We start from the raw sequence: 24378 nt of genomic DNA, 5'->3' as shown, positions 1-24378 counted from the left end.
CCCATCAAGTAGAAAAATAAACATGTCTAAAAGCCATTTATCTTCTTCCAGCTGATGTGTACAGATTAAAGTTCCATATGATTATAGGGAGAACTCCTAAAAACAAGTCAAGCAACACTTACAGAAAAAAATTATTTTCCGAAAAGAATGCAAATTAAATGAGGAATTAAATTCTGGGGGGAAAATGGTCTTAAAGGTACTTAATAGTATCTTGACAAAATTTTTGAAATTTTTCTTTCACAATTCTTTTTTAAATTATGTTTAAATATTGTATTTTATTTCTGTTACTGCTCCACATACCTTTTAGTGTCCAGCATATAAACTCAAATCCCCGGAGACAGCAGCAGCACACAGAGCTGACCAGAACCTCTGAAATCTCATCTCCAGAGACAGCCTTGGATGTCATTATGGAATGCCATTTGTGGAATGCCACAAATGCTACCAGGAATGACAGCAAAAACCTCTCTTTTGTGTGGCTAATGCGCAGGAAGTTGTGCTCTTTTGTGGCAATATATATGACCAAAAACCTAAATGGCATCAGGACTGGGATTCAACTGTCCACTGTGTGTAACTCTTGCATAGTCCTGGACACAGCTTTGCCCTGGGGCAGACAGAGCTCCACCAAGCAATTTCTGGCACATTCTGGGAACTTACATCCTTTAGAGACCATCCATAGTTGTCAGTCTGGACTTTTGGAGGGTAAGAGTTTGGTTTTTGGGATGCAAGTTTTTACATAGCAATTGGCCACAGTACCAGAGAGGCCAGGATGTGCTGAGCATGGCAACCCTTTGAAGGAGTGATACAGCCACTGTGGGAATGCAAACCCTATTGAGACATTAAAATGACCATGGCAGCTGATGAGACAGCAACTGAGGAAGAAATGCATGTTGTGGCAGGGGTGCTGAGAAGGGAGAATGGGATGGGCCTGCAAGGATGGATTCTGAGATGAGCCAGTTGTGTAGGATTGTATTTGTGGAAATCCCATTTCATTTGTTGTGGAAGTTGGAAGGTGTGGGTGAGACAAGCAAAATACTATAAAATTAGAAGGGAGAAGTAACAATTGCAGAGAACGAGCTTGTCTTTCTGTGGATGAGAGAGTGCTTATGTAATGCTGAATAAGGCAAAAGAAACGATCTTCAGACCAATTAAAATTCTTTATTTTCCAGTCATCTAGATAATCAAGACTTTCATTTTTAGGAATTGAATCAAACACTGTTGTAAAATAACAGTTATCAGTTCAATTCCTGATTGCTACAGGCAGTCATATCATTAAACCTACAGCTAGTCACTATCAATCATGCAAAAAACACCCCAAACTAGTACCTTTTAAGCAAGCAATCCAATGCACAATAGAAATATGCATGGGGAATTTGACACCAGTGTGCCCCCACCATACATTTTATGCATGCTAAAGATCAGTGATTTCAGGTTTTTAGTGCTGTATTTTCACAGCTTCTAAAAGTACTAAATATTTATTTTAAATGTGGCTTAGCATTTTGAAAACTATTTTATACTAATTTGTTCTATAAACACCTGAACCCCTTTTTTTTTTTTAAGCCTTCTTACATTTCCAGCATTTGGAAGTAATTTGTTTCTAGTCCAAAAAAATGAATGTCTGTCTCTAACAAAAAGAGCTGGATTGCTGCCCAATCCACTTCAGAACTGGATGATGCTGACTTTTACCCATTTCAACAGTCAAGTTAAACAAGACACTGTTGGGATGATAAAAGGGGGTCTGTAAAGAGACTGCTGCTCTGGCTATGTGGACTTAAAATTATCAAACAATGACTAGGAAAACAGTGAAAGAGAGAAAAAAAATTAACATAAGTACCAGGGAAAACATTCAGGTTAGGTGAATGCAGGAGCACAGTATCTGTTCACATCATTCTTTCCTCTTGCCAGTGAACTGCCAGCAGGATATTTACTCTACTTAAGCACTGACAGAGGCCAAGGATGACCAAAAGGAATTATAAAGGACAAGAAAGTGAAGGGGACAATGACTCTAATAGGCTGTGTGGAGTATTACCCTAAAAAGTAACTGTAATCTGCTAATTTTGTATCTAAATTATATTCTCTGCAATTTTGTGTGAGCCTTGTTTGCAAACTCTACTGTGCAAGCTTCTTATAATCTGGAAAAAGGTGAAAAAACAGAATTGTCTTCTCATATCTTATTAATACCAGTTCCTTTCCCTTTTTCAAACTATTCAACAGTTCCAGATATGACAACTAAAGGTGGAACAGAACAGAATCTGATGAAGACCAGAAAACCACCTAAAGTAAATTCTTTGAATCTGCTTATTTTTGCATAGAAAGAAGTGCATTCACAAGAGGACAAAAATGCACAGAAATGAAAGCAATATTAGAAATGTATTTTAGGCACCGATCAACCAAGTCAGTATGGCCTTAATGTTTCTAGATTTAATGAATGAGAAAATGATCATGAAGATTAAATTGGAATGTACCACTGACACTGCAGAATGAAATGTGCAAAGGAATGCCACTTACACGGTGGGGAACTCAGAAATTAAAGCACTTAAGACGTGATAAGGCAAGATACAATAAAACAGCATTCCAAGAAAAAGAAGTGTGCAAGGAGGACACAAGCAAAGGAAAAGAATATTTGGGGCAAATTAATTTTTTTAATAAATACACAGCTTCAATACTATTTGTATAGAAATGATCTTTGCTTTTAAGACAAATAAGTAAAACCACTTCAGATTTTATTTGTATAGTTGCCGCAATGATTTTCCATTCATATTCCAGTTAGACATAGAGTGATATGTATGAATTTGCAGAGATCCAAAGAAAGATGCATAGATTTGCATGTACAAATCAAATGTTTAAAAATACTTTAAAGATAGTTGAGGTTTGATTGTAAGCCAAAGGAAAGTCATGTCTACTGTTGCAAGTCAGCTCTAGTGAGTAATTTGAAGATGAGAATAATCTATATCCGATGAAGGATCTCTTTTCTTAGTGTCCTGAAACAGACTTAGACTTGAGGTTTGTTGGTTCAGTAACTAGGCCTGAAAGCTTCTGAAATCCAATATTACAGCATATTACAGCCAGCTAAACAATGTACATTTCTATTATTCATTAATCCTTTATAGTAAGCTAAGTTTCATTTCAAATAAAAATCAAAACCCACAAAACCATACATACAGGCTACCTATTGGTATATGCATGTAAACAAATCTGCCTCAGGAACTCTCACTGCTATTTCAATACAAATATAACAACACAATATCAAATATATTCCCCTTCCTATCCTAAAATGTTCAAACAATAAGAACCTTGAAGCAAAGTCTACTATTTAGGTTTTTTCCCAATTATACTGTAACAGTTATAATAATAGTAATGATTAATTTATTTGTAGACTCTCACACTATCAAGGTTTTCTGAAGCATAAGGATAGGGGTCAAAAACTTACAGTTCCTCAAAAATTGCACACTGTGCACATTCTGCAAAAAGCAGAAAGCAATAAAAATACAGTTGCTAATTCTTTTGTACTGATCTAAGAGAAGAGTAAAACTAGGGTTGCTAATTCTTTTGTACTGATTTGGGGAAAGAGCAGGAGTGGTGCTGCCTGTTCATTTGCTTAACTCCTTATTTTGCTGACATTACAGGCAAAACCATAAAATCAGTACCAAAAAAAAATCAAAAAGACAAAATACTGGAAAACATCTGTCAGATTTTGAGCATGAACACCTATGTTTTATTTTCTTCCCATGTGTAGGTCTGATTTATCCATTTGTGCAGTATGTTTTTTCATTTACAATAATAACTAGCTGACTGCTCACAGTAGCAATACTGTTTGATCGAATGCAAGCTTTTTTTCCTACTTTCTCAAAGTAGACACCCTCTTTTTAAGTTTTCTTCAGAGGAAGAAAATGAATATTTAGTAGCCTGCTACCTTTGCATAATTCACCTGCCATTTCCCCCCTAACTTATCTGCTTTCAAATAGAGTATTATTCACCTGTCTTGTTAGTTTTCAATCTCAAACAATTCTACCCACATGCTTTCCTACTGTCACATACTTCTTTGTCTCCAACATCTGCTTTTTTAATTGCTAGCTTTAGCTAAGTGCTATGTCATTTCCACAGGGAAGGGGGAATAAAAGGAAACAGAAACAAAAAGGCAAATTGATGTTTTCTAAAGAATTTTATTTTACTGACAATATTTTGCCTAGCTTGCTAACAATTCAAAAGTACTATTTATACTTTCAGACCCAGAAAAAACACAGTAAGTGCCCTGGATAATTTAATTCTTATAAAAATCCAAAAGTAGAAATCTGGGAATACCCTTATTTAAAAGAACAGGCATGTTGCAGTAAAGTTTCTTGCTTTACCTAATATTTTGGTTTAAAGTCTCTTGCTTTACCTATAATTTTCTCTTATGTTTGATCTCAAACATTTTCTTTTGCATGCTTTAGAATATAACACAGATTTCCACTTAAAAATTGTGCTAGCTATCCTGTTTCTCACAATTGAAATCTAAAATTTGAAAAAATGTAACTTCTACAAGTTAAAACAATTACCCTTAACATGAGCATTACAGTATTGCAAATCATTCATTTAAGCAGGAAAACCTAGGATCCACGAGCCAATATATCCACAACTCTGCTGATGGATGCTTTCCAGCTTAAAGAAGTTCCATTTCATAATTCCATTTGTTTCCTGCCATTTAGCCAACTTTCCACTTATTACATGCCTCCACACCTTAATATGAACTTTCAGTGCAGAACACTGTAAATTGTTTTCTAAAAAATCAAAGCATATGATGGCCTTTGTACATCCTTTGTCTTCTTTGGCAATGATTGCCTTGAAGAATTCCAGCAAAATACTGAAGCATGACCAGCCCATCCTGAATTCTGTACAGCTACCCTCAGTCAAGCTGAATTTTTTCGTAATGTTTCCATATCTGAACCTTGAAATTAGTTTCTGGAGATCTCTGTTAAATCTTCTGCAGTTTCCTGGCATATATTTGTAAACAGCAGAGGAAAGCAAACTTGTGAGGTCTGCTGAAGCCTTTCCATTTCTATGCTTTCCCCAAAATAGAAATGCAAGCATATTAAATTTTTTCAGTATCCCCAAATATGTGCATACTTCATATGGCAATTCTCTCCTACGCTCACATTGTGCTTCATAATGTCTTCAGAGTGCCAGGTTGTGCAGGATCAAAGAAATGGAAGGTTACAGGGCTCAGATAATTTATTAGGCACATAAGTAATTTGATCATTTGCTCACTCATATACCGTAGCTTTTTTAATCTAAAAAGTACATTCTACACAAAACTTGAAATCTATTCTGTTTTTAAATTTCAATTTTAAAAATTAAGTTTTAAATCTTCATAAAAACTATCTGTACTTGTCTGATGAACTTCCTCTGTTTTTTTCCTAGCACTTTGCAAAGTAAAAGAGACAAGCTTTATTTCAGTTTTACAAATTAAAAAAAAAAAAAAGAAAAAGCCATGGGTACAGTGACATGTCAAATTAGGAAAAGACAAGCCAAGATGTATGTTATGGTTCCTGCCTCCTGTACCTCCTTAATTCCATACAGTACCTCCCTATTAGCTTAGAAAAACAGTCTGTAAGACAGTATTGAAATTTTAACAGAACTGTCATGATTATTTTTCGCTCTGTTAAAATTTAGTTCAGATATAAATAATTTAATTGCCAGGTAGTGAGTGCCCCAGCACACTGCTGAAAAAACCCCAAAATACGAGTATCATTTAATGCATTATTGAAGCAAGAATTTTGGCAGGTCAATACAAGTTCAATTTGTCAGTTACCATAGAACTCCCCAAAACCAGTATTTTTTGATGTTTGTAGCAACAGACAAATCTGGCTGGACCAGCTTCCTCAGCTAAAAAGTGCATATTCACTGTTAGAGGAGAAATTCTTAGCACAGTGAGTACATGCAAGGCTTCACACTTTTTCATAATGTGGCTTCACACTTTATTTTCATAGATAAGCCTTAGTTATCTATCTTTGCTTTAAAACAGAAGTGTCAATTCATTGTACTGCACTATAGCTCTGGATGATTGTGCTTTTCAGGGAAATAAAAAGACAATGTTGCTTACAAATGAAGAATGATAGGGTATTAATTTGTGGGGGGTTTTTTTCTTTCTTGATCACTACATAAAATCCGTGAAAACGGAAGATATTGTGCTTATAACTTTTTACAACATAGTTTCATAAAACTGTACTGAAGAAAATTATCCTGTTGCTTCTTTTTAAATCAAGAGATTAACTGGTGTAAGTTTTTATGTATAATTCAGTAAAAAGGTAATAAATAATTAAAAGAAACCCTGAAACAATTTATCTGGAAGTAATATACACATGCATTTGCCTTTTTCCCATTCAGCCTTCCAGTACTTCTATCCATATTTTCATGCCATTTTACCATTATTTTATTTTATCACTCCTCTATTCTATTCAGCTACCTAACTTGCTTGGTTTCTAGCTGTAACTGCTAGTCATTCACTGGGATAAGCTAGGATGAGCCATCAATCTTGTAGATAGCTACTAAAATATGCCAGACAAATGAAAGGTGATAGAACTAAGTGCAGGATACAAATGTTAAGTGAATCTTCTAGTAGAGAAGTGTTCTTACAAATGATGCATTTATTTGGAAATTCATCACTATGGGCATTACAGATATATTATCTTATGTCAGAAGAGAATGACAGAAATTCAGATCTGAAAACTTAAGAGGAAAATGTCAGTGAACATAATTTGGCACCTGAGAGAGACATTTAAGTTCTGTCAGACACCAAGACCAATTTTTTTTTACCAACAGAGCTGCAAGTGGCGATCTGTTAGGGCTTTGTGTATGCCCAGACACCAGGAAATGCTTTCTGAATATAACAGAGTATCTTGCCTCTGCAAGACAAAGGTGCCAGCTGAGCTCCAAGATCAAAGCACATGAGACCTGCCAACTCTCAGCACCCACTCCACTACCTGCCATTAAAAGCCATCCTTAAAGCTCAAGTTATTGGTTGCCAGTCCCTTCTCTAAAGACTCAACTGCCCTAAAAAGCAGCAAGGACAGACTACACGTAAAAGAAGGCAAGTAAGGAGTCCAGAGTCATAGCCAGGCAGGCCGTGGCAGCAACATGACCAGAAAAACACAGCCAAGAAGTTGAGTCAGAGATTCAAGATTGGAATCAGGTCTGGACACAATAACCAGGATCAGACAAGATCAGCCAGGTCTGAGGGTAAGCCAGTAAGTCAAGCCGGCAGATGAGGATGAGAATGAGAATCAGGGAGGCACCAGATGGCACAAGTGCAATTGCAATGCTGCTGCAGAGTAGCTCAGGCAAGGGCCAAGCACTAGAGCTTCAGGTTTAATGCCACTGCCAGGTGAAGGAGAGAGAGCCTGCACTGAGGATCCTTAGCAGCAAGCAGCTCCTGGACAAGAGGTCTCTGCAGCAAGCTGGCCTCTAACTTGCACCTGAAAGGGGCCATGACAGCTTGTGACTTCAAGCAAGCTCAACAGCTATAAAACCAAATCCTGTATTTAAAAATAAGAAAGGGACAAGATGGACAGCTACAACCAGGAGATGGTCTTGGGTGGAAAATTCATCTCACCCAATGTTCTGTATGGAAGTTCATGTAAATCACAGAGGAGGGAATTTTAAACACAGGGTTTTTTAGTTGCTTAACTTAGGCTCTACCATTTCATGCTGCTGGCTCATGTTATAAGCTCTATTCCTGTAAAAAATCATCCTTGCAAATTAATAAACCATGAACTTCAGCACCTTTATTCAGATTCCTCTCTTGCTTCTGGCCAGCCAGGCCAATACTGAGTGCCTTTGAGTGAACCTAGATTTTACTACATAAGTAAACTGGATGCACAAAAATATGCAGTTTAGATAGGGTCTCCAGCATAGACCAAGAGACTTGAATCAATTCAGTTAAGTGATGCAGGGAAAAGGTCAGCAGTCAGCCATTCTTATTTGGATTTACTTTTCTCTTAAGTTTATTTCATCTTTAAAATTCAAGGATCTTAAAGAAATTAATAAAATGTTATTAAATATTTCAAGCTCTATAAAAGGGGGTATATTATAATGTTTGTAATAAAAACCTGTACTCTCAAATCTGGATTTTGCAGTCTGAACCTTGAAAGTTTAATTATAGGCTTGATAAATTCTGGTTTTGGTACTAAAGTGGGGATTTTATATAAAAATTCCTGTTTTCTGGAAAAAGACAGAACTCATAAAATGAAGTTTCATTTGGCATGTAATCAACCTCATTCATCTTTCGGTGTCCAACAGAGTGAATATGATCACACAAGGTGGTAAAAATACTTGGTCTTTCTAAGCCATTAGAGTTTTATTATTGTTTTCTTTAAGTTAGAATTTGATCCTCATAGTGTGGGGATCAGTTCATTTTAATGAATTAGGATAGCAATTTGTGTTTGATAAAATTCTATGGGACAATCATGTGGTTGTTTCCTTTATTCAGGTATCACAGCCAGACAAATGTCCTCTTTGCCTCTTAGCATAGTCGTTCTCTTGTTTGAATATATGTTATAAAGACAGACAAATCTATTTCTGGCAACTACACATGCTTTACAGGAAAAGAGTTCTTTGACACTTCCATTAAATACTTTTCTTTCCACACCCATTCTGTACACACAACAGGAATCAATTGTCAATGAAACACAAATCTCCTTAGATTGTAGATAAGGTAAGGCCTACCTTACCAGAGCCTCTCCATAAAGAAATTTCCTGACCTATCTTTTTACCCTTCCTTGGAGGTCTGTAACAATTTCCTATGAATATTTTACTATTTCTGTTAGCTACACTATGTGTTTGTCACATTAGCTAATGCACACATGTAATTTTACTCAAAATACCATAACCTCTAACTAGATCTCCACATCATTTCCCATCTTCTGAATCGTCTTTTCAGTAAACTCTATACTCTGGTAGTTTTATATTAAGCCATGTAACCAAGAGCCAGTCATGTTTCTACTATAAATGCTTACTGGTATCTTTTGAAGCATCACTTCATGCTCCTCACATTTTTACACAGATTATTTTAATAAAATGAAGTGCATTTCCTTTCTATCTGTATTATTTGCTTCAGCAATTCAAGAAATTACTTATGCTTTAAAAGTTGGCTAATCTCTCTCCCATCTTTCACTACCTATCTTTATGCTAAAACAACACATACAAAACTGAATACTAAAATTGCAAGACTACTAGCCCTCCTAATTTCTTATACAGATACGGCCTGTCAGTTCTAGATGACTTTGGATCAGTCCCAAATGAAAGAAAATATTCTGGGTAGTATAATCCTGCATGAAACAATGTGATCTGTATAAAAAATCACTTTCTGAATTACCAGCAACTCTTTCTACTCCTAGGAGATTTCCCATCGAAGCAATGCCTGAATTAGTGCAGAGTGATTTGTGGCTTTCCAGCTGTCATTCATTAATTCTTAGGAAATACAATATACAATACAACAGTACTCAGCCTGGGGCTGTTTAGCAATGTCTTAGGAAGAGTGTAATTTGTCTGCTGAATGTTCTTTAAACTTGTTTTCAAACAATAACTGTAGTCTATTATTTCTATGAGCCCCCAAACACATTTCACTCTTGCTGAAATATTGTGTCAGTTACGCAGACCCATAAAGGGGGATGGGAAAGCAATTGTGTCTGAGAAGAGTTTGGTTTAGGAAACAGCAGCTGAGTTGAAGACAAGGGGTTTTATTCCAGTGCTCTGCTATTCCTGTATCTTTGGCAGAAAGGAAAGCACAGGCAAGGCTGACAGCAGGGACTAGAAGTGACCTGGGCACTCTGATCAACTGGCTTTAGCACTTCACCACACAGCCGACCGGCAGCTCAGGAGTCCCTGTTTTAGAAGGAGTATTGCTTTAGAAGGAGTTATAATTCATTGCTAGCTGCCTTGGGTTTTTGACCAGAGAGACAAGAGAGGACGCTGTGAGGTTCAGGATCTGTTTGAGGATCCAAAAGCCTGGGGACCTTCTTCTACGTGAGCCAAGGAGCTGCTTGCACAAAGCCAGTCAGTGAGACTGTGTAATGCCTGCTTCATCAAGGACTTTTGGCAAACTCTATGACAAGTTCAGCTCAGCCAAAACCACTTCACCTTTAGACATGTACTGTAGGAGACCCTGACAACAGAGGGAAGTTTTCTGGTGGGTCTCAGGCAACCCTGCCTTCCCAGAAATCTGAGAAGGTTGCATAGGAAATTCTTTTTAAGTCTTTTGCTCCCTTGAATTTGCATTTTAATTACCTTAAACTGCACATTAGGTACCTACGAGATTTTTTTGACCTTCAGCTCTTACGCAGTTGGTTTAAGAATGAAATAAAAAGATACAGAGGTAAACATGAGACAAGAATCACTTACAACAAATACTGGAGTTAACCAAGCACAGCCATTGTTCAGTGTTTAGTAGGCACCATGACAGCAATTATTTTAAGGAAGGATTTGAAAAACAATGCTTCAAGTATTTTTATGGCCAACTCCTCCCATGCTCAGGGGTTTACATGCTTTTAGCTATTGCATCTGCAACTGAAGCTAACTGTGAAATTAGCAATTTATTTATCCCATGGTGCGTTCACACACATTTGTAACAGTAAAAGTGAGTAAGGGTGAATAGTGAATGCTGTGAGTAAAAGTAGAACCTTTCTTACCAGATTTTCTCATTCCCTATTTAATTGAATACCTGTGGGTTCCCATATTGAAACCTTCCTTGTTCCTCTTGTAGTGTATACCACTAATACTGTTAACACAATTGTATCTAAATAACATCATATGAGCTCTGCCAAAATACAGACAAAAGAAACTTGGACCTTCAAAATGACTGCCTGAATTGCATGGAAACAGAAGACACCATTAAATATAAAATAAAGGCCGATGGTTTGTAAATAGCTAATGACTCTGTAAGGCTTAGTAAAAGTAGGTCTCCTTAGCAAAGCACATGCATATTAAGATATTTCTCAGGATTATATCTTTACAAAAACTACATTAGAACTTGCAGTCTGTCTTCTGCATTGTGTCCTATTCTGAAAAATATACCAACATGAGGGGAAAAAAATCTCCTACAGAAATTAACTCTGATTACTTAGGCATAGATTTGAATGCTGATTAAATAAAATATACAGCTGTTGCTAATCTTACTTGGAAGGCATAACTGATAAACAAAAAAGAATAATGAAGGCATATGAATAGTGATAAAATTACCTAGACTATTCTGTGTACATAACTACCAATATTTTAGATTTATCCATCTGAAATCAACATGTAATTATGCATTAATCCATTTTATTTTTAGACACATCTTCAAAGTAGAAATTTTAATTTAGTGGAAAACAAACATACGGGTGTTCCTAAGAAAACGAATCTGAGATATCAGAAAAAAAGTATTTAATGTCCTTCCTTCATCTAATGTCAATGAAATGTAATAATCATAACTGTTTCTTAATGATTTTGTATGGAATTGAAGGTAATTAATAAATAAATTTTGACATTTCCTGGTAAAAACAACAACAATAATACCAGTAGACGATCTGATGCGTGAGGAATACTTTCCTAAAGTTTAGTGAGTGCCTTTTTGCTCTTGTAATGATTTCTTTAATGGCAGGATTGTTTAAAATTGCACATTGAATTAAAATAAGAATACCATTATTGTATATTATAAAGCAAGAAACCAAGTCACCTGCATGGCTGTGAGGATATTGGCTAACGCCTGGCCATACGTGTCATGACAGTGAACAGCAAGAGCACTCAAAGGAATTTCCTTCATAACAGCTTCCAGCATTTTCTTCATACTTCCAGGCGTCCCCACACCAATTGTATCTCCCAGAGAGATTTCATAACAGCCCATACTGTACAGCCGCTTAGATACCTGATTGGAAACAGAAAAACACCAAGAGGTGAAGATGAAAGAGTATAAAATAGGGGCAAGAACATACACTATAAAGGACATACTTCTGTACAGGTTTTAGGTTTTGACCTACTGAGGTGGATCTATTTATCAGACAACCTATATTCATTCTTGAAAACTGCCATAGGAGAAGAACATCCCATGGATCCTCTTTATTTCAAAATTATAGTTCTGCTACATTCTGTACATGGAATAGCTAACCAAGTCAAATCCATCAGAAACTTCCTTTCTGACTTTCCCACAGAATCCAAATGAGCAAAATTTTAGCATTATGAATTAAGTTTCTGTCAAGCCCTTTCCTAACATTTTCTTCTCTCTGGGGACTTCCCAGCTGTTTGGTTTTCTCCATGTACTTTTCAGCTTACAAGATGTGCAGGGTAAAGACCTGTCCTTTTGTTTGCACATTATATGAAGCCAACAAAGATAATAAATAATTAATAAAAAGCCTGATTTTTCTTTCTCTTGGCACTTAAAAAATCAATGAAAACTGAAATTTTAACGTGCTGCAGTCAACACTAATTTTGCAATATTTATTTTTCTTGCTTTTCATGAAATCAAACATTCAAATACTAACAAAGCAAAACTGCAACTTAATTAACATTCTAGTCCTTAACTTTTAAAAATTTTCTTAATATCAAACAAAACCATATACAAATAGGTCTTACTTATGTAGGCAGAGCCCTAAATATTTCTGGAATTACGTCTTCAAGGAGTTCTTTGCATGAGTGAAAACTGAGGTCTGGCTCCATAATTTTTGCATGGAGAGAAACACATTCAGAAGCACAAAATCATATTTTCACTGAAAATATTGCTTCAGGAATCGAATGCAGGAGCTTTCCATCTTATTTTTGTTGGAATCATTTGGAAAGATTCCACTTTATTTTCAGCTGCTCAATATGTTTGTCCCCTTTAGGATTCCCCACTGTGTATGAAAGATCCCAAAAGACCACTCCACTGGAACAGAATCCTGGTTTAGAAACTAACTGTTTAGAGATGAAAAAATACAACTCTCTTCCAAAAAGACATCTTAAGTCACACTGCAGTCTGCTGTTAAAACAATTCCAGGACTTCATCAGTAGGATTGCTGTGAGCATGTCTGAGGAAGCGGACAAAGTGCTGCACCAGCAGTCTCGGAAGCGCTGGATTAATATTGCTGTTCACTTAATTCAAAGAACAGCTGAAAAAAAGAAATAGTCTAAATCATCCTGCTTAAGGCTTGGAAGTGCTATGACTATTGCAAATGTGGTAAAACTGTGCTTTAAAGTCAGATTCCTTGGTTCATATACACATAAATTCAACATACATTTTAAGAAAGGGACATTCACCAGAATGCAAAAGGCATTTATCTCACAGCATATTTTTATATCATCAACACATGGCAGGCATTTTAACTAGACTACTGTTGTAAGAAGGAAAAAGGATTATCTGCAGTTAGGGGTGGATTATATTCAGTTAGTGTTTCATTAAGATCAGGGCAAAGAAACGTACTGCATTTTCCCCCCTCTTCTTTTTAATGCATGATTCAAAGTTTTTCTAGCTGAGTATTTTAGTCATAACTTGGACTATATAAACTGCTAGAAATATTGCATTCACTTCTTTTTCATGCTCAGTCCTTAGGTCTTTCAGCTTCCTAAATGCAGAGTTCTGAAAGATGTAAGAAGAGAGGGTGAAACTTAACATCAATGCATCACTCGTCATGATCTAAACTTAAAGTGATCCTTAAAAAGAGATCTCTATTTAATTTAAAGCTTGGAAGCTGAATGGGAGTTTTTGTACTGAATTTTCTATTCTGCCATAGTTGAAGGCAGTTTGTTAGTTACAGTTTTGTAAGTTTTCAATGTGGATTTTTGGGAGGAGAATGTGGGAGAAGAGAACACACTGTTTTTATATGTAATCAGGATGTGATTATGAGCTTTCAGCTTTGTTGATTGAACAGGGTTGTGTTCTGCACCACTGAGCAGTTTTGCTATGCATATGAGTCTTGTGCTTTGGAAACATTGTCATGGCACCAAGCATTGATCAAAATGGGAATTGGGGAACCAGTGCTGCAACCTCTTAGGTATGTGAATAGTCCTACTCCTAGAAATAATATCTAAAACTATACTCCTATATGGAATACAAAAACCGATAATCCAGTTATAGATTATTTTAATCAACTAACAATCTAAAAAAACTGCAGTTCTTGTGCTGTAAAGGAAACTTTAATGATCCAATAATATTCAAACAAGAGTAAGTACATTTTCTGTAGATCACAATGTGTCCTGGATAATATTTAATTTAATTAATTCACTGCTTTAGGTTAAAAGGAAGCTAAAGAAATAAATAAGCAGGCAGAAAGACAAAAACAGCCAAGCATATGATGGAATTATATGATAATGGATTCTACAACTGGCTTCAAGGATATTATACAGTATTTCTGAAAACTTTCAAGCTTTATCTGCCTAAAGTTGAAATATCCAAACCACAAAATGATAAATGATTAAGCAGTGACTTCCTTTCAAGAATCAGCAGAGTAATAGTATAAGACTAGGCAACTGATTTTAGGGTATGAAAACTGTTTGTTTGTTTGTTTGTTTGTTTTAAATAAAGAACCATACAAATATACCTGATAGATTCCAGAAGTCTAAAGGCATCTGAATTTTGCACTCACTCGATAACTATGTGTAAAACAGTTACATATCTAGCATAACAGAAATTAATCTAGTCTGCTACAATCTGTAATAATGCACGTAGTCTGAAATAATCCACCTCTTCTAATTGCTTTTGCTTCAATTAAAAAATATTTTGCTTAAAAAAAACCTAAAATGGTCACTGTTACTGACTGCAGGAGAAACTGCCTAAACCTCTCAATCACAGCTGCTGATTGCAATACACACTCAAGGGAGTCAAAAGGCTCCCATCCCAAAAAGATGATGACCAGAGCAGCAGCTTTCTGAAAGAGCTTAGCAATTCAGCCAGTAATTTTGGTAATGCTGATTCTGTGCATGCATTTATATAAAATCCATCAGATACTTCTATATATACGGCAGTGCTTGCTGAATCAGGGATGGAATTAATAAATTTAATGTGGTAGCTTTTATTCATGAACACATACACAGTGGTAGACAGGTACGCAAGATGACACTTATTAAGATGAAGATAGAGATTAAAATAGCTCTGTGAGCAAAAGTTTGCAGGTCTGGAACATTAAATAGCAATCCCACTGGCAAACTGAGAAGGAGCTCTTCTCAGTAAAAGGAGCTTTACTCAGTAAAAACAAGCAACACATGAAAAGAAGCCAGTTGGGGAACATGGTAAACAGTATGTGATCACTGCTCTAACTAAAGCTGTGTCATTTCTAACCTTCACTTCATATTGAAACAAATAAATTTAGAAATACTGAGTACCTCCCAAATTAGTTTTTTTTTTTTTTTCCAAAGAATCTGCGTATGTGTGGATGCTGTGGGAGAAGTATTGTCACAAATTCCATCTGGAGTGTATACTAGAAGAAGATGCAGGAGAACAGGACCTGAAAACCACACACACAGACAAATGTTGACTAGTTGCTAGTGCTACAAATTAAAATATAATGGTTTGGATATTCTGCCAGATCAACAAAAATAGGTGATTAAGTCTCCTAGAGAAGACAAGGCTGTCCCTAGGTGGAAGGCCAGCATGTTCTGTCTTAAGCCTTTTGGAATTTTTACTCCACTTTCTTTTTTTCCAGTCCACTTAAACTTTGATGCCCGCTTTGCCTTCCTGCAAAATTTTACACTTCTGTTTCACTCATCTCTCTTCTGGAAAAAGGGCTGGACTAATATCTTCTTCCTTGTCCTATATTCTAAATGAGAAAGAGGAGCAGGGAGGGAAGGTGCAGCTTATTCCATCATGGCACTAGAGCAATTTAAGAAAACATATTGGGGGTGAGTTTTGGTTCATGTGTCAATCACATGACCCTCACCAGAAGCACAATGACAACACAGTGTGCTTACTCCAGCATAAAATGGATTTAAAAAGCAAAAAGCTGTGCAGAAAACCCTCCTGTACAACATAGTCCACTAACACACGTGCGTGAGTCTATTTCCTTAAGTAATTTCTTACCTTCTTGCTAGACAAAGTAGTACATAATATTTTTTTCCATGACTGATAGCAATCAAAATATGCTATTTTTCTCACATTTGACTGTATGGGGTTAAGTGAGGTTATGTACCAAGTTTTAGCATTAGCAAGTTTTTTTTCTTGTTTTCCTTAAATTTTATCCATTAAAGACCTTTTTATGATTAAGTAGAGAGAATTGCTTATAGACATTTTTAAATGTATTTTTGATTAATTAAAAAGACAAGCCATTAAAAAGAAATTCTCTCTTACTTCAGCCACTTTGTCTGGTACAACGGTTCCTTCATATGGGCATCCCAAGGCACAGGACACATACCTACAACAAAAAGAACACACAATGTTCTGGTTTATATAATTATTTATTTATTTAATTTATATTTATATATATATATATATATATATATATATATATATATGTTTGTTTGTTTGTTTATATATATATATGCATTCGTCCATGCTACATTACAAATAGATTAAATATAATTTTGAACACATAAACCAATCAATGTAGAATAAAGATTTAAATGAAAAGTTAAAATTACATCAGATGACAACAGGTTTATCAGTTTTCCTTTCAGATCACAGAACAGCAATGCAAAGCTTTAGTTATGCTCAATATATGTCATGAGTTGTAAAGGACTGGCAATGTGGCCAAGTTTACAATGTTGTAGGAGACTTGGTTTTTCCTTGGTATTCCTGTCTGAAGTTGCAAGTCAGCTCAAACTTTGCCTTGCCTTTCCCTCACAGGGTATTCAGAGAAAGATATCACTTTCTTTCTTGTACTACCTAGCCAGATCATAGTGAGCAAACATGGACACAGACTCCTTCTGACAACCCCACCATGTCATCAGAACTACAGTGAATGAGGAAGCTTTCACACTCTCTCTGTACTGGCATTTCTGTCCCAGTGCCCCAGAAGAATTATAGCTCCATTGCAAGCTGCAATTTAGGCATGCCTTGGGACAAGAAGAAACTGAGAAGCCAAACTGTGTCCCTCAGCAGCTATTGGCTCCACAAAGAAGAAAAACTGAAAGCCACAACCAAACTTCAGCCCTAATGCTCTATTAGCACAGAATCCAGTTTAAATTTCCTCTTTTTAATGATAATTAAGACCCATGAAATTCTAATTAAACTACTAATTGTTTATCTTAAATTGATCAGGAATATGATTAAACTAATCAGAAACATCCAGTCAAAATCAAAAGTGTGACTGTAAAAGGATTTACAACAGATTCAGAGGCCTGGAGAGCCCCAGTCCCAGCGGGAGGTTGCTCAACTGCTTAATAGGAGAACAAGAGCCTTCATCAATCTCCCATCATTCCCTTTCGCTCAACACTGAAGGATATAATGTAAAATTATACACTGCATAATGCAAAAGAGATTGAACAGATGCCAGTTTGTATGTAGTCCAGGTCCATGGGGTAAAGGATGTATTGTTTCTTTGCAGTTGAAGGAGAAACTGATTGATAGAATGTGAAATTAGGATCAGTAACAGGCAAAAACAAATTGTGAAAAAAAATGTCCCTATTTTAATGCATAGAATATATTCCACCCTTATATGAAGGCATGGTGCTGGCTCACTAGAAGTAACAGTAAGAATTAAGCCAACCTTAAATGTAAAAAGAGTTTGATTAGCTCTGACAAAGAAATGGAAATTAATTTTGTTTCCAGAAAAGTGGTTGGTCCATTACGTCCTGCTCATAATTTTAATCCAGATGCCTACTAGGCATGATTTCAATTATCTATATGTCATTATGAAAACCAGGATTTTGAAACCTGGCCACAGAATTCATTAACTATCAGCCTCAATTTAGATGTCACTGTTTAAATTCCAAAATTCTGAATTTTCATATCTACATTAAAGATAATGTAGCTACTGTTAACAGTTAAACACTGTCCTGATTTTCAGTGACACGTAACTGAAAAGCAATTTAGGATAATTTCCTTAATTTTTTTTTATGCATACAGTTTTTCAAATGAAACTAAGTGTGAAGAATTTCAGACCCAAAGGATTGCTTTTTACATAATACTACAGTGCCTAAAGCTAGTGACTGCATACACCTACTGAAATTATTTTCATTATCAGCCACAGCACTTTTTATGAAGTGATTAAGAACAGCACTAAATACTAAGTAAATGCAAAACATACAGTACGTATGTGCACGTTCCCTTTACTTACATATCTTTACAGGTTCCTAATGCCTGCATATGTCAGATCAAGAAGACATGCATTTGGTAGTGATAATGTGGCATGAACGACATCTGGGATGAAGTAGGGCAAACAAAAGTAAAAGCAGGCCAAAAGGTATCTAGAGAACAACAGAATACTCCCTGTGGTTCACACCAGAGAGCAGAAACTTGCCTGAGCTCACATAATTCAGCTGGGCCTGCTGGGGTATGAAAGTATGTGGTGACCTGAGGAATCTGCCTGCTACAATACACAAATCTGTTTGAGATTATGAACTCTCTGCATACTTGCACCATTGCGACTCGACTGACATTTTAAACAAGGAAAATATGGTAGATATAATCTATCTGGGCATCTGATATTCAATATTAAACTGGAGAAAATAGGGATTACTGAAAGAATTTGACAGGAAAATAACTTCCTACCAGAGAGACAACAAAGTCCTGTGAAGAATGAAAAAAACAAATTTTCAGTAGAGTTCATCAAGAATGAGCTTGGCAAAATTTTATCTAATATTTTCATTTAATGAGTTGGAAAAAAAAGTAGAGATGTGGTGATAACATTAAATTTGAAAGCGAAGTACTTAAAATGCAGCTGTAAAAGAGCAAAGTGCACTCCAGACATACATCAGGATAAGCATTTTTAATAGAAGACATAAAATATCAGACAGAATCACAAAATAAGCTGAGCTGGAAGAATGTCACAAGGATCACTGAGTCCAGCTCCTGGACCCTGCACAGCACCATCCCCAAGAGTCAAGCCATGTGCCTGAGAGCATTGTTGAAATTCTTCTCAAACTCTGTCAGGCTTGGTGCTGTAACCACTGCTGGGGAGCTGTTCCAGTGCCCAACCACCCTCTGGGTGAAGAATCTATTTCTAATATCCAACCTATCCTCCCCTGGCACATCTTCAGACCATTCCCTCAGGTCCTGCCATGGATCACCACAGAGAAGAGATCAGTGTCTGCCCCTCCTCTTGCCCTCATGAGGAAGTTGTAACTGCAGCGAGGTCTCCCCACAGTCTCTTCCAGGCTGAACAGACCAAGTGACCTCAGCTGCTCCCCATACAGCTTTCCCTAAAGGCCCTTCACCATCTTTGTTTCCCTTCTTTGAATATCTATCTTGTATTGTGGCACCCAAAACTGCACCCAATATTCCAACTGAGGCCATCCCAGTGCAGAGCAGAGTGAGACAATGCCCTCCCTTGCCCACTGGCCATGCTGGGCTTGATGCCCCCCAGGACAGGGCTGGCCCTCCTGGCTGCCAGGGCACTGATAACTCAGACTCAACTTGTCATTGACCATGACCCCCAGGTCCCTTTTGGGGGCACTGCTTTCCAGCATCTCATTCCCCAGACTGTCTGTACATCCAAGCTTGCCCCATCCCAGGTGCAGAATCTGGCCCATTCACTTCATAGGGTTGGTGATTGCCCAGACCTCTAATTTGTCACTGTCTCTCTGCAGGGCCTCCCTGCTTTCAAGGAAGTTGACAGCTCCTCACAGTTTTGTATCATTTTCAAGCTTGCTTAGTATCCCTTCCAGTCCTGTGTCCAAGTCATTTATGAAAATGGTCAAGAACACAGGGCCTAAGATGAAGCTCTGCAGAATTCTTTTTGAAAAGGTCTTGCTGTATTCTTATAGGAAATGAAATACAATTTGAGTCAGTTGCAGAAAACTACATGCAAGCTGGAACATAGGCAGGCAAGCACTGAATACTGCTAGTGGGGGTACAGAGTGCCTAGCATGTGAAAACACACATGTCTGTGTGAAAGAGCGAAGATAATCATGTGTCTGGTCTGAGTATTTGCCAGGAAATTTAGAATTAAGGCAGTGCTGTGTGGGATGCTTTGTAATTGCATTTGTGTGTTTCCAAACTACTAAGTGGATGTGTGAGGAATTATGTTTCAATACAAAGGTAGATCTGTTATCTACAGATAAATTTGGCTGTTACATTTTTCTTTTATTTTTGGGTATGAAAGAACCCAAAGGGCATTAAAATCACAAGAGAATACAACCAAATCAGGGCCCCAAGACCTCCACCCACGTGACTCCAACATCGGAAACAACTTTGAAGGATATTCTGCAGAACTACTGGAAAGAAGAAAATTACCAAAACAGAGCCACAGAGAGCAGAAGAAGACACAATTTAAAGGAATAGTCTGGTCAACTGCAGCAAACACTACTGACAAATCAAGAAGAATGAAGAGACTACTGTTTCCGAGATCTTGTCAACAGGGAGCTTGGTGAGAGTTGTTGCAGTTGCAAGCAAGGAACAGAAGCCAAAGTGTAGGAGTTACAGGAGGGAATCACAGAAGAGGGTCTCTAGACAGTAATTATAAACAGCGCCTTCACTGAGCTTAGGAATGAAGAAGAGATAGGAGATGAGATATGATATGAAGAACCAAGTAGGGTCAAAGGTGCAAGTTTTAAGAGGCAAATGCTTGCTTATATTGCAAGTGGAAAAGAGCCAGAGGACAGTGAGAGGTTAAGAAAGAGAATAAGGGAGGGAAGAAATAAGAGGAAGAACAGAACATGGGGTCACTGGGGCAAGTGGAGGGGGTACAGTTAGAAAGTAGACAAGAAACTTCTGCTGCTCTGACAGTAGAGGAGAAAGGACAGAAAGAAGAGGATATTGTATCTATTTTTCTTAGGAGAAAAAGCAAGATCCTATGTGAAGAAAAGCAGCAGAGGAAAGAGAAGAGTTTGAACAATAAATTACAGATGTAACTGGGATTTAATTTGTGAATTCAATTAAGTTGGAGAATACAGCTGCTTTCTAAAAAGATAGCAGGACTGAAACCAAAAAATATACCATATTGAAAGAGACTGTTCCGGTCTCAGAATATTCACAAGATACTCCACAGTATGAGAGCAGAAGCAAATATCTGGGAGTTCACAAAGTGGAACCTGCAATGGAAGTGTTTAATTCTAAGTATGTGCTTAAATCTTTGCTGAATCAAGGCCAGACGTAGCTTAACTAAGTCTTCAGCACACAAAAAGACAACAGCCCATGAAGCCAGAGATGGAAAGAAGGACTTGCAAGTGAACACATTGATACATGATGCTTTAGCAACATGTAAGTATATGCTGTTTCGCTCACTCAGGTTTTGAGAAATCAGAATCCTTCCCTTTAAGTGATAAAAAGAAGTTTTCTACTAGTTTCACCTGGCAGAGTTTACCCAGTCTCTCATCTGTCTGTAGATTTCACTGCAGATGAGTATCATTCAGTCTTCTACTAAATTGTTTCCTATGCATATAAAACAAAAACAAAACCTAAAAAAACACACAACAAACCTGACTGTGTAATATTTTGCACAAAAATGCTGAACAGCCTCTGGGGATGGGGAGGGAGAAGGAAGAGGAAGAGAGTTTTCAATTTCTTCCAGTATGCCAAAACCAAATTTCAGTGTTCCACGAATGGTATAGACAGTACAAGGTCCCCATGATCAAGGTCACTAGGAATGGTGATAATCACATCAGCCCAGTGCCTGTGAAGTGAAGGATATAAAACCACAAACAGGGTAAATGAGCAAACATTTCTTAACCAAAGTGTGTTAAAAGGAAAATGAATCCAAGCAAAAACTGAACTTCATGTTGTAATCAGCCCTTTGTCAACTTGTTTCAGCACGAGTCCCACAGCCAGATCCACAGCTGCTACCACAGCTGGAAGCATGAAGCCTCCTGAGAAGCCAGTTGCAGACCCAGATGCTGCTGTTTCCTGTTTATTATTACAGTGTAAGTTTGCATATAATTTACCATGTTCACTGCAGATGTATTTATTTTTATTGGATGTTTGTGCTCAAATGTACATGCCTATCATTTGATGAATTCATAATATTAAGGTTGATCTATTCTGTCTCTTTCCAAAGAAAACCATTTATTAAAAACAGGGAGTCTTTACTGTAGGGAGAGAGAAAACACAAAGAAGTGAAGAGAGAGAGAAAGGAGATTCCTCCAGAAATAGATTTTCCAAGCCAAGTCCAAAATGTGCAAATAAGGCCAGGATCTTTTTTTCACATTTGATTTTAAAAACAATCAAAAAACCCCCCAAACACCCTCTCTCTCTCCCCTAAAAAAAAAAAAAAAAAAGAAAAAATGAAACAATCTCTCCATGTATTTAGTGCCCAGTTACAAGTAATAGTATCCTTTTCACAGTGAATACAACAGAAAAAATATTTGTTAATATTTTAAATGCAAAAAAATCACCATTAAATTGTGAACTATGACAAGATAAAATACTGAACTATGTTCTACAAAATAGTTACTCCTCTAAAATGTAACCAAACTGTTACAGTAACTCAACCATTTAACTTTCAATAACTCTAGCTACATATGGAGCTATCAGTAACACAGTAGCAAACACATCACATTGTTACCTTATAATTTCATACTAACATTTTATATCTGATTTACGCTAAAAAAATAATGGGTAAAAGTTGGTATAAATTTATTCCTCAGGAAACCTTCACAAAGTGCAATCATCCAGTATGGTAGAGCCAGTTCCAAGATCCAGTTCTTAACCTGTTGCCAGTACAGAGAAATTCGCTAAGTCCCCACATCCCAGCAATCTCTGGCTTCTCAAACTTCTCCAGGGCACTGATTCCAGCTGCTTTAATACTGCGTAACCCTGTAGATTTGTTTACCATTCACATACAAAACTGTGTTCCTTCCAAGTCTATTAAATGCTCTTCTACATTTTGTTGTTTCCATAACCCCAACTATAGGCTCATTTATAGTGACATGAAGATGTTACACTGGTTTTACTATCTAGAAAAGTGATACTAGTATAAATCACAATATTCTCAAAATAATTGTGACTATGTTAACTACACAGTGTAGTCTTTAAAATGGGCAGTCTAAAGCAATGTAAAAAAACATGTATTTGAGCCCTAAGTATTCTAGAAAACCAGAAAATATGAGTTCTGAGTTTCTCTCTATATTTGTAAGACATACACAGCTTCGAACTGTATGCATTTGTGCGAAACTGAATTGTTGAGTTTACCTTATGGAGTTCTAATTACATCTAAAAGTTTTGCTACTGTATGGCCATCCAAATATCTCAACTTAAGTTGCTTTGGATGGACTGTAATAAAAGAAGAAAAAAAGAACATTGTTGAACTGAATTATAAAGATCTGATTATTCTGATAATCAGGAGTTTTAGATAATCAGGCTGTGTCTTTATAAACAAAACAGGCTTCACTATTAGTTTCTAAAACTAATTGTTGCAAGTACATTAAAATAAAAATAATTTACTCTTCCACATTTTTTCCAAAAGAAATCTCGATATCATTAGCACAAGACAGAGATAACTAGAATCAATTATTTAAGTCTTTATTGTATTTTGTTTAATATATATTAGCACCAAAGTGAACCAATAATTATTTCCTATCATCAACAAAGAATAAAGTATGTTGCAACCTGTGATCTTTATTATAGCATAATATAAAAGGTGGTAATAATAATCATAATAATAATAATACACAACATTGTTATCTATTTTTCAAGGAAAAATATTGCTATATTTCAAGTATATCAACCAATATTTGAATTCTGTGCAAACACAGATGTAAGCCAAATAGTGATACATTTCAAAACGCTTTTATGTACTGTGAACTGCACCATACAACTCATTCTTAAAAGGCATAGGACATAAACAAAGGAATTACATAGAGCAGTTCAGAATTAATGTGTGATTGCATGTGCTTTAATTTATGAAGCAGCAGCTTTGTAAGAAAATGCCTCTAGAGGTATTCTACAGCAATCACACTTGGATCTGTTTTTTTAACACTGAATCTCTAAGTATTTGCATACACATTCATATTTGAACAAATGGCCTTAAAAGGGCGATTCACATGAACATTCTTCAGGTCTGGGACATAAATACAGCTTGTAATTGCTGACCATGGAGAAGTGTTTTTTTAGTAAAGGAAAAAAATTACAACCTTTCAGGCTTATATCCCTTGTTCATTTTTAGTTAGGAATAAGGAAGTCCTACATAGTATTGAATATTTCTGAGCGAAATAATGAGATAGTCTGATTTTATGCCATGGTCAGAGGACACAAAGCACCATTTTTGGAAAAGAGAGAAGAATACCAGTCCTTACTTCCTTTACTGTTCTATCATACTAATTGCAATTAATTCCTCCATCTTTTTAACTTTTGGAATACATTAACTTAGAAGA

At 36.4% G+C, this 24378-nt stretch overlaps 1 protein-coding gene across 1 annotated transcript in view; it reads right to left on the bottom strand.

Moving 5' to 3' along the window:
- Positions 1–24378, bottom strand: part of HMGCLL1 (3-hydroxymethyl-3-methylglutaryl-CoA lyase like 1) — a 76675-nt gene that overhangs the window by 17734 nt on the left and 34563 nt on the right. Inside the window, exons 6-7 of the mRNA XM_053938894.1 lie at positions 16262–16325; positions 11687–11875 (exon numbers count right to left, since the gene is read on the bottom strand). Of these exons, the coding sequence (XP_053794869.1) occupies positions 11687–11875; positions 16262–16325 (253 nt within the window). The remainder of the gene's footprint in view (positions 1–11686; positions 11876–16261; positions 16326–24378) is intronic.

The sequence above is a fragment of the Vidua chalybeata genome, chromosome 3 (genome assembly GCF_026979565.1).
Source record: "Vidua chalybeata isolate OUT-0048 chromosome 3, bVidCha1 merged haplotype, whole genome shotgun sequence".
Classification (NCBI taxonomy): Eukaryota; Metazoa; Chordata; class Aves; order Passeriformes; family Viduidae; genus Vidua; species Vidua chalybeata.
This window is presented reverse-complemented; position numbering and strand designations above follow the sequence as displayed.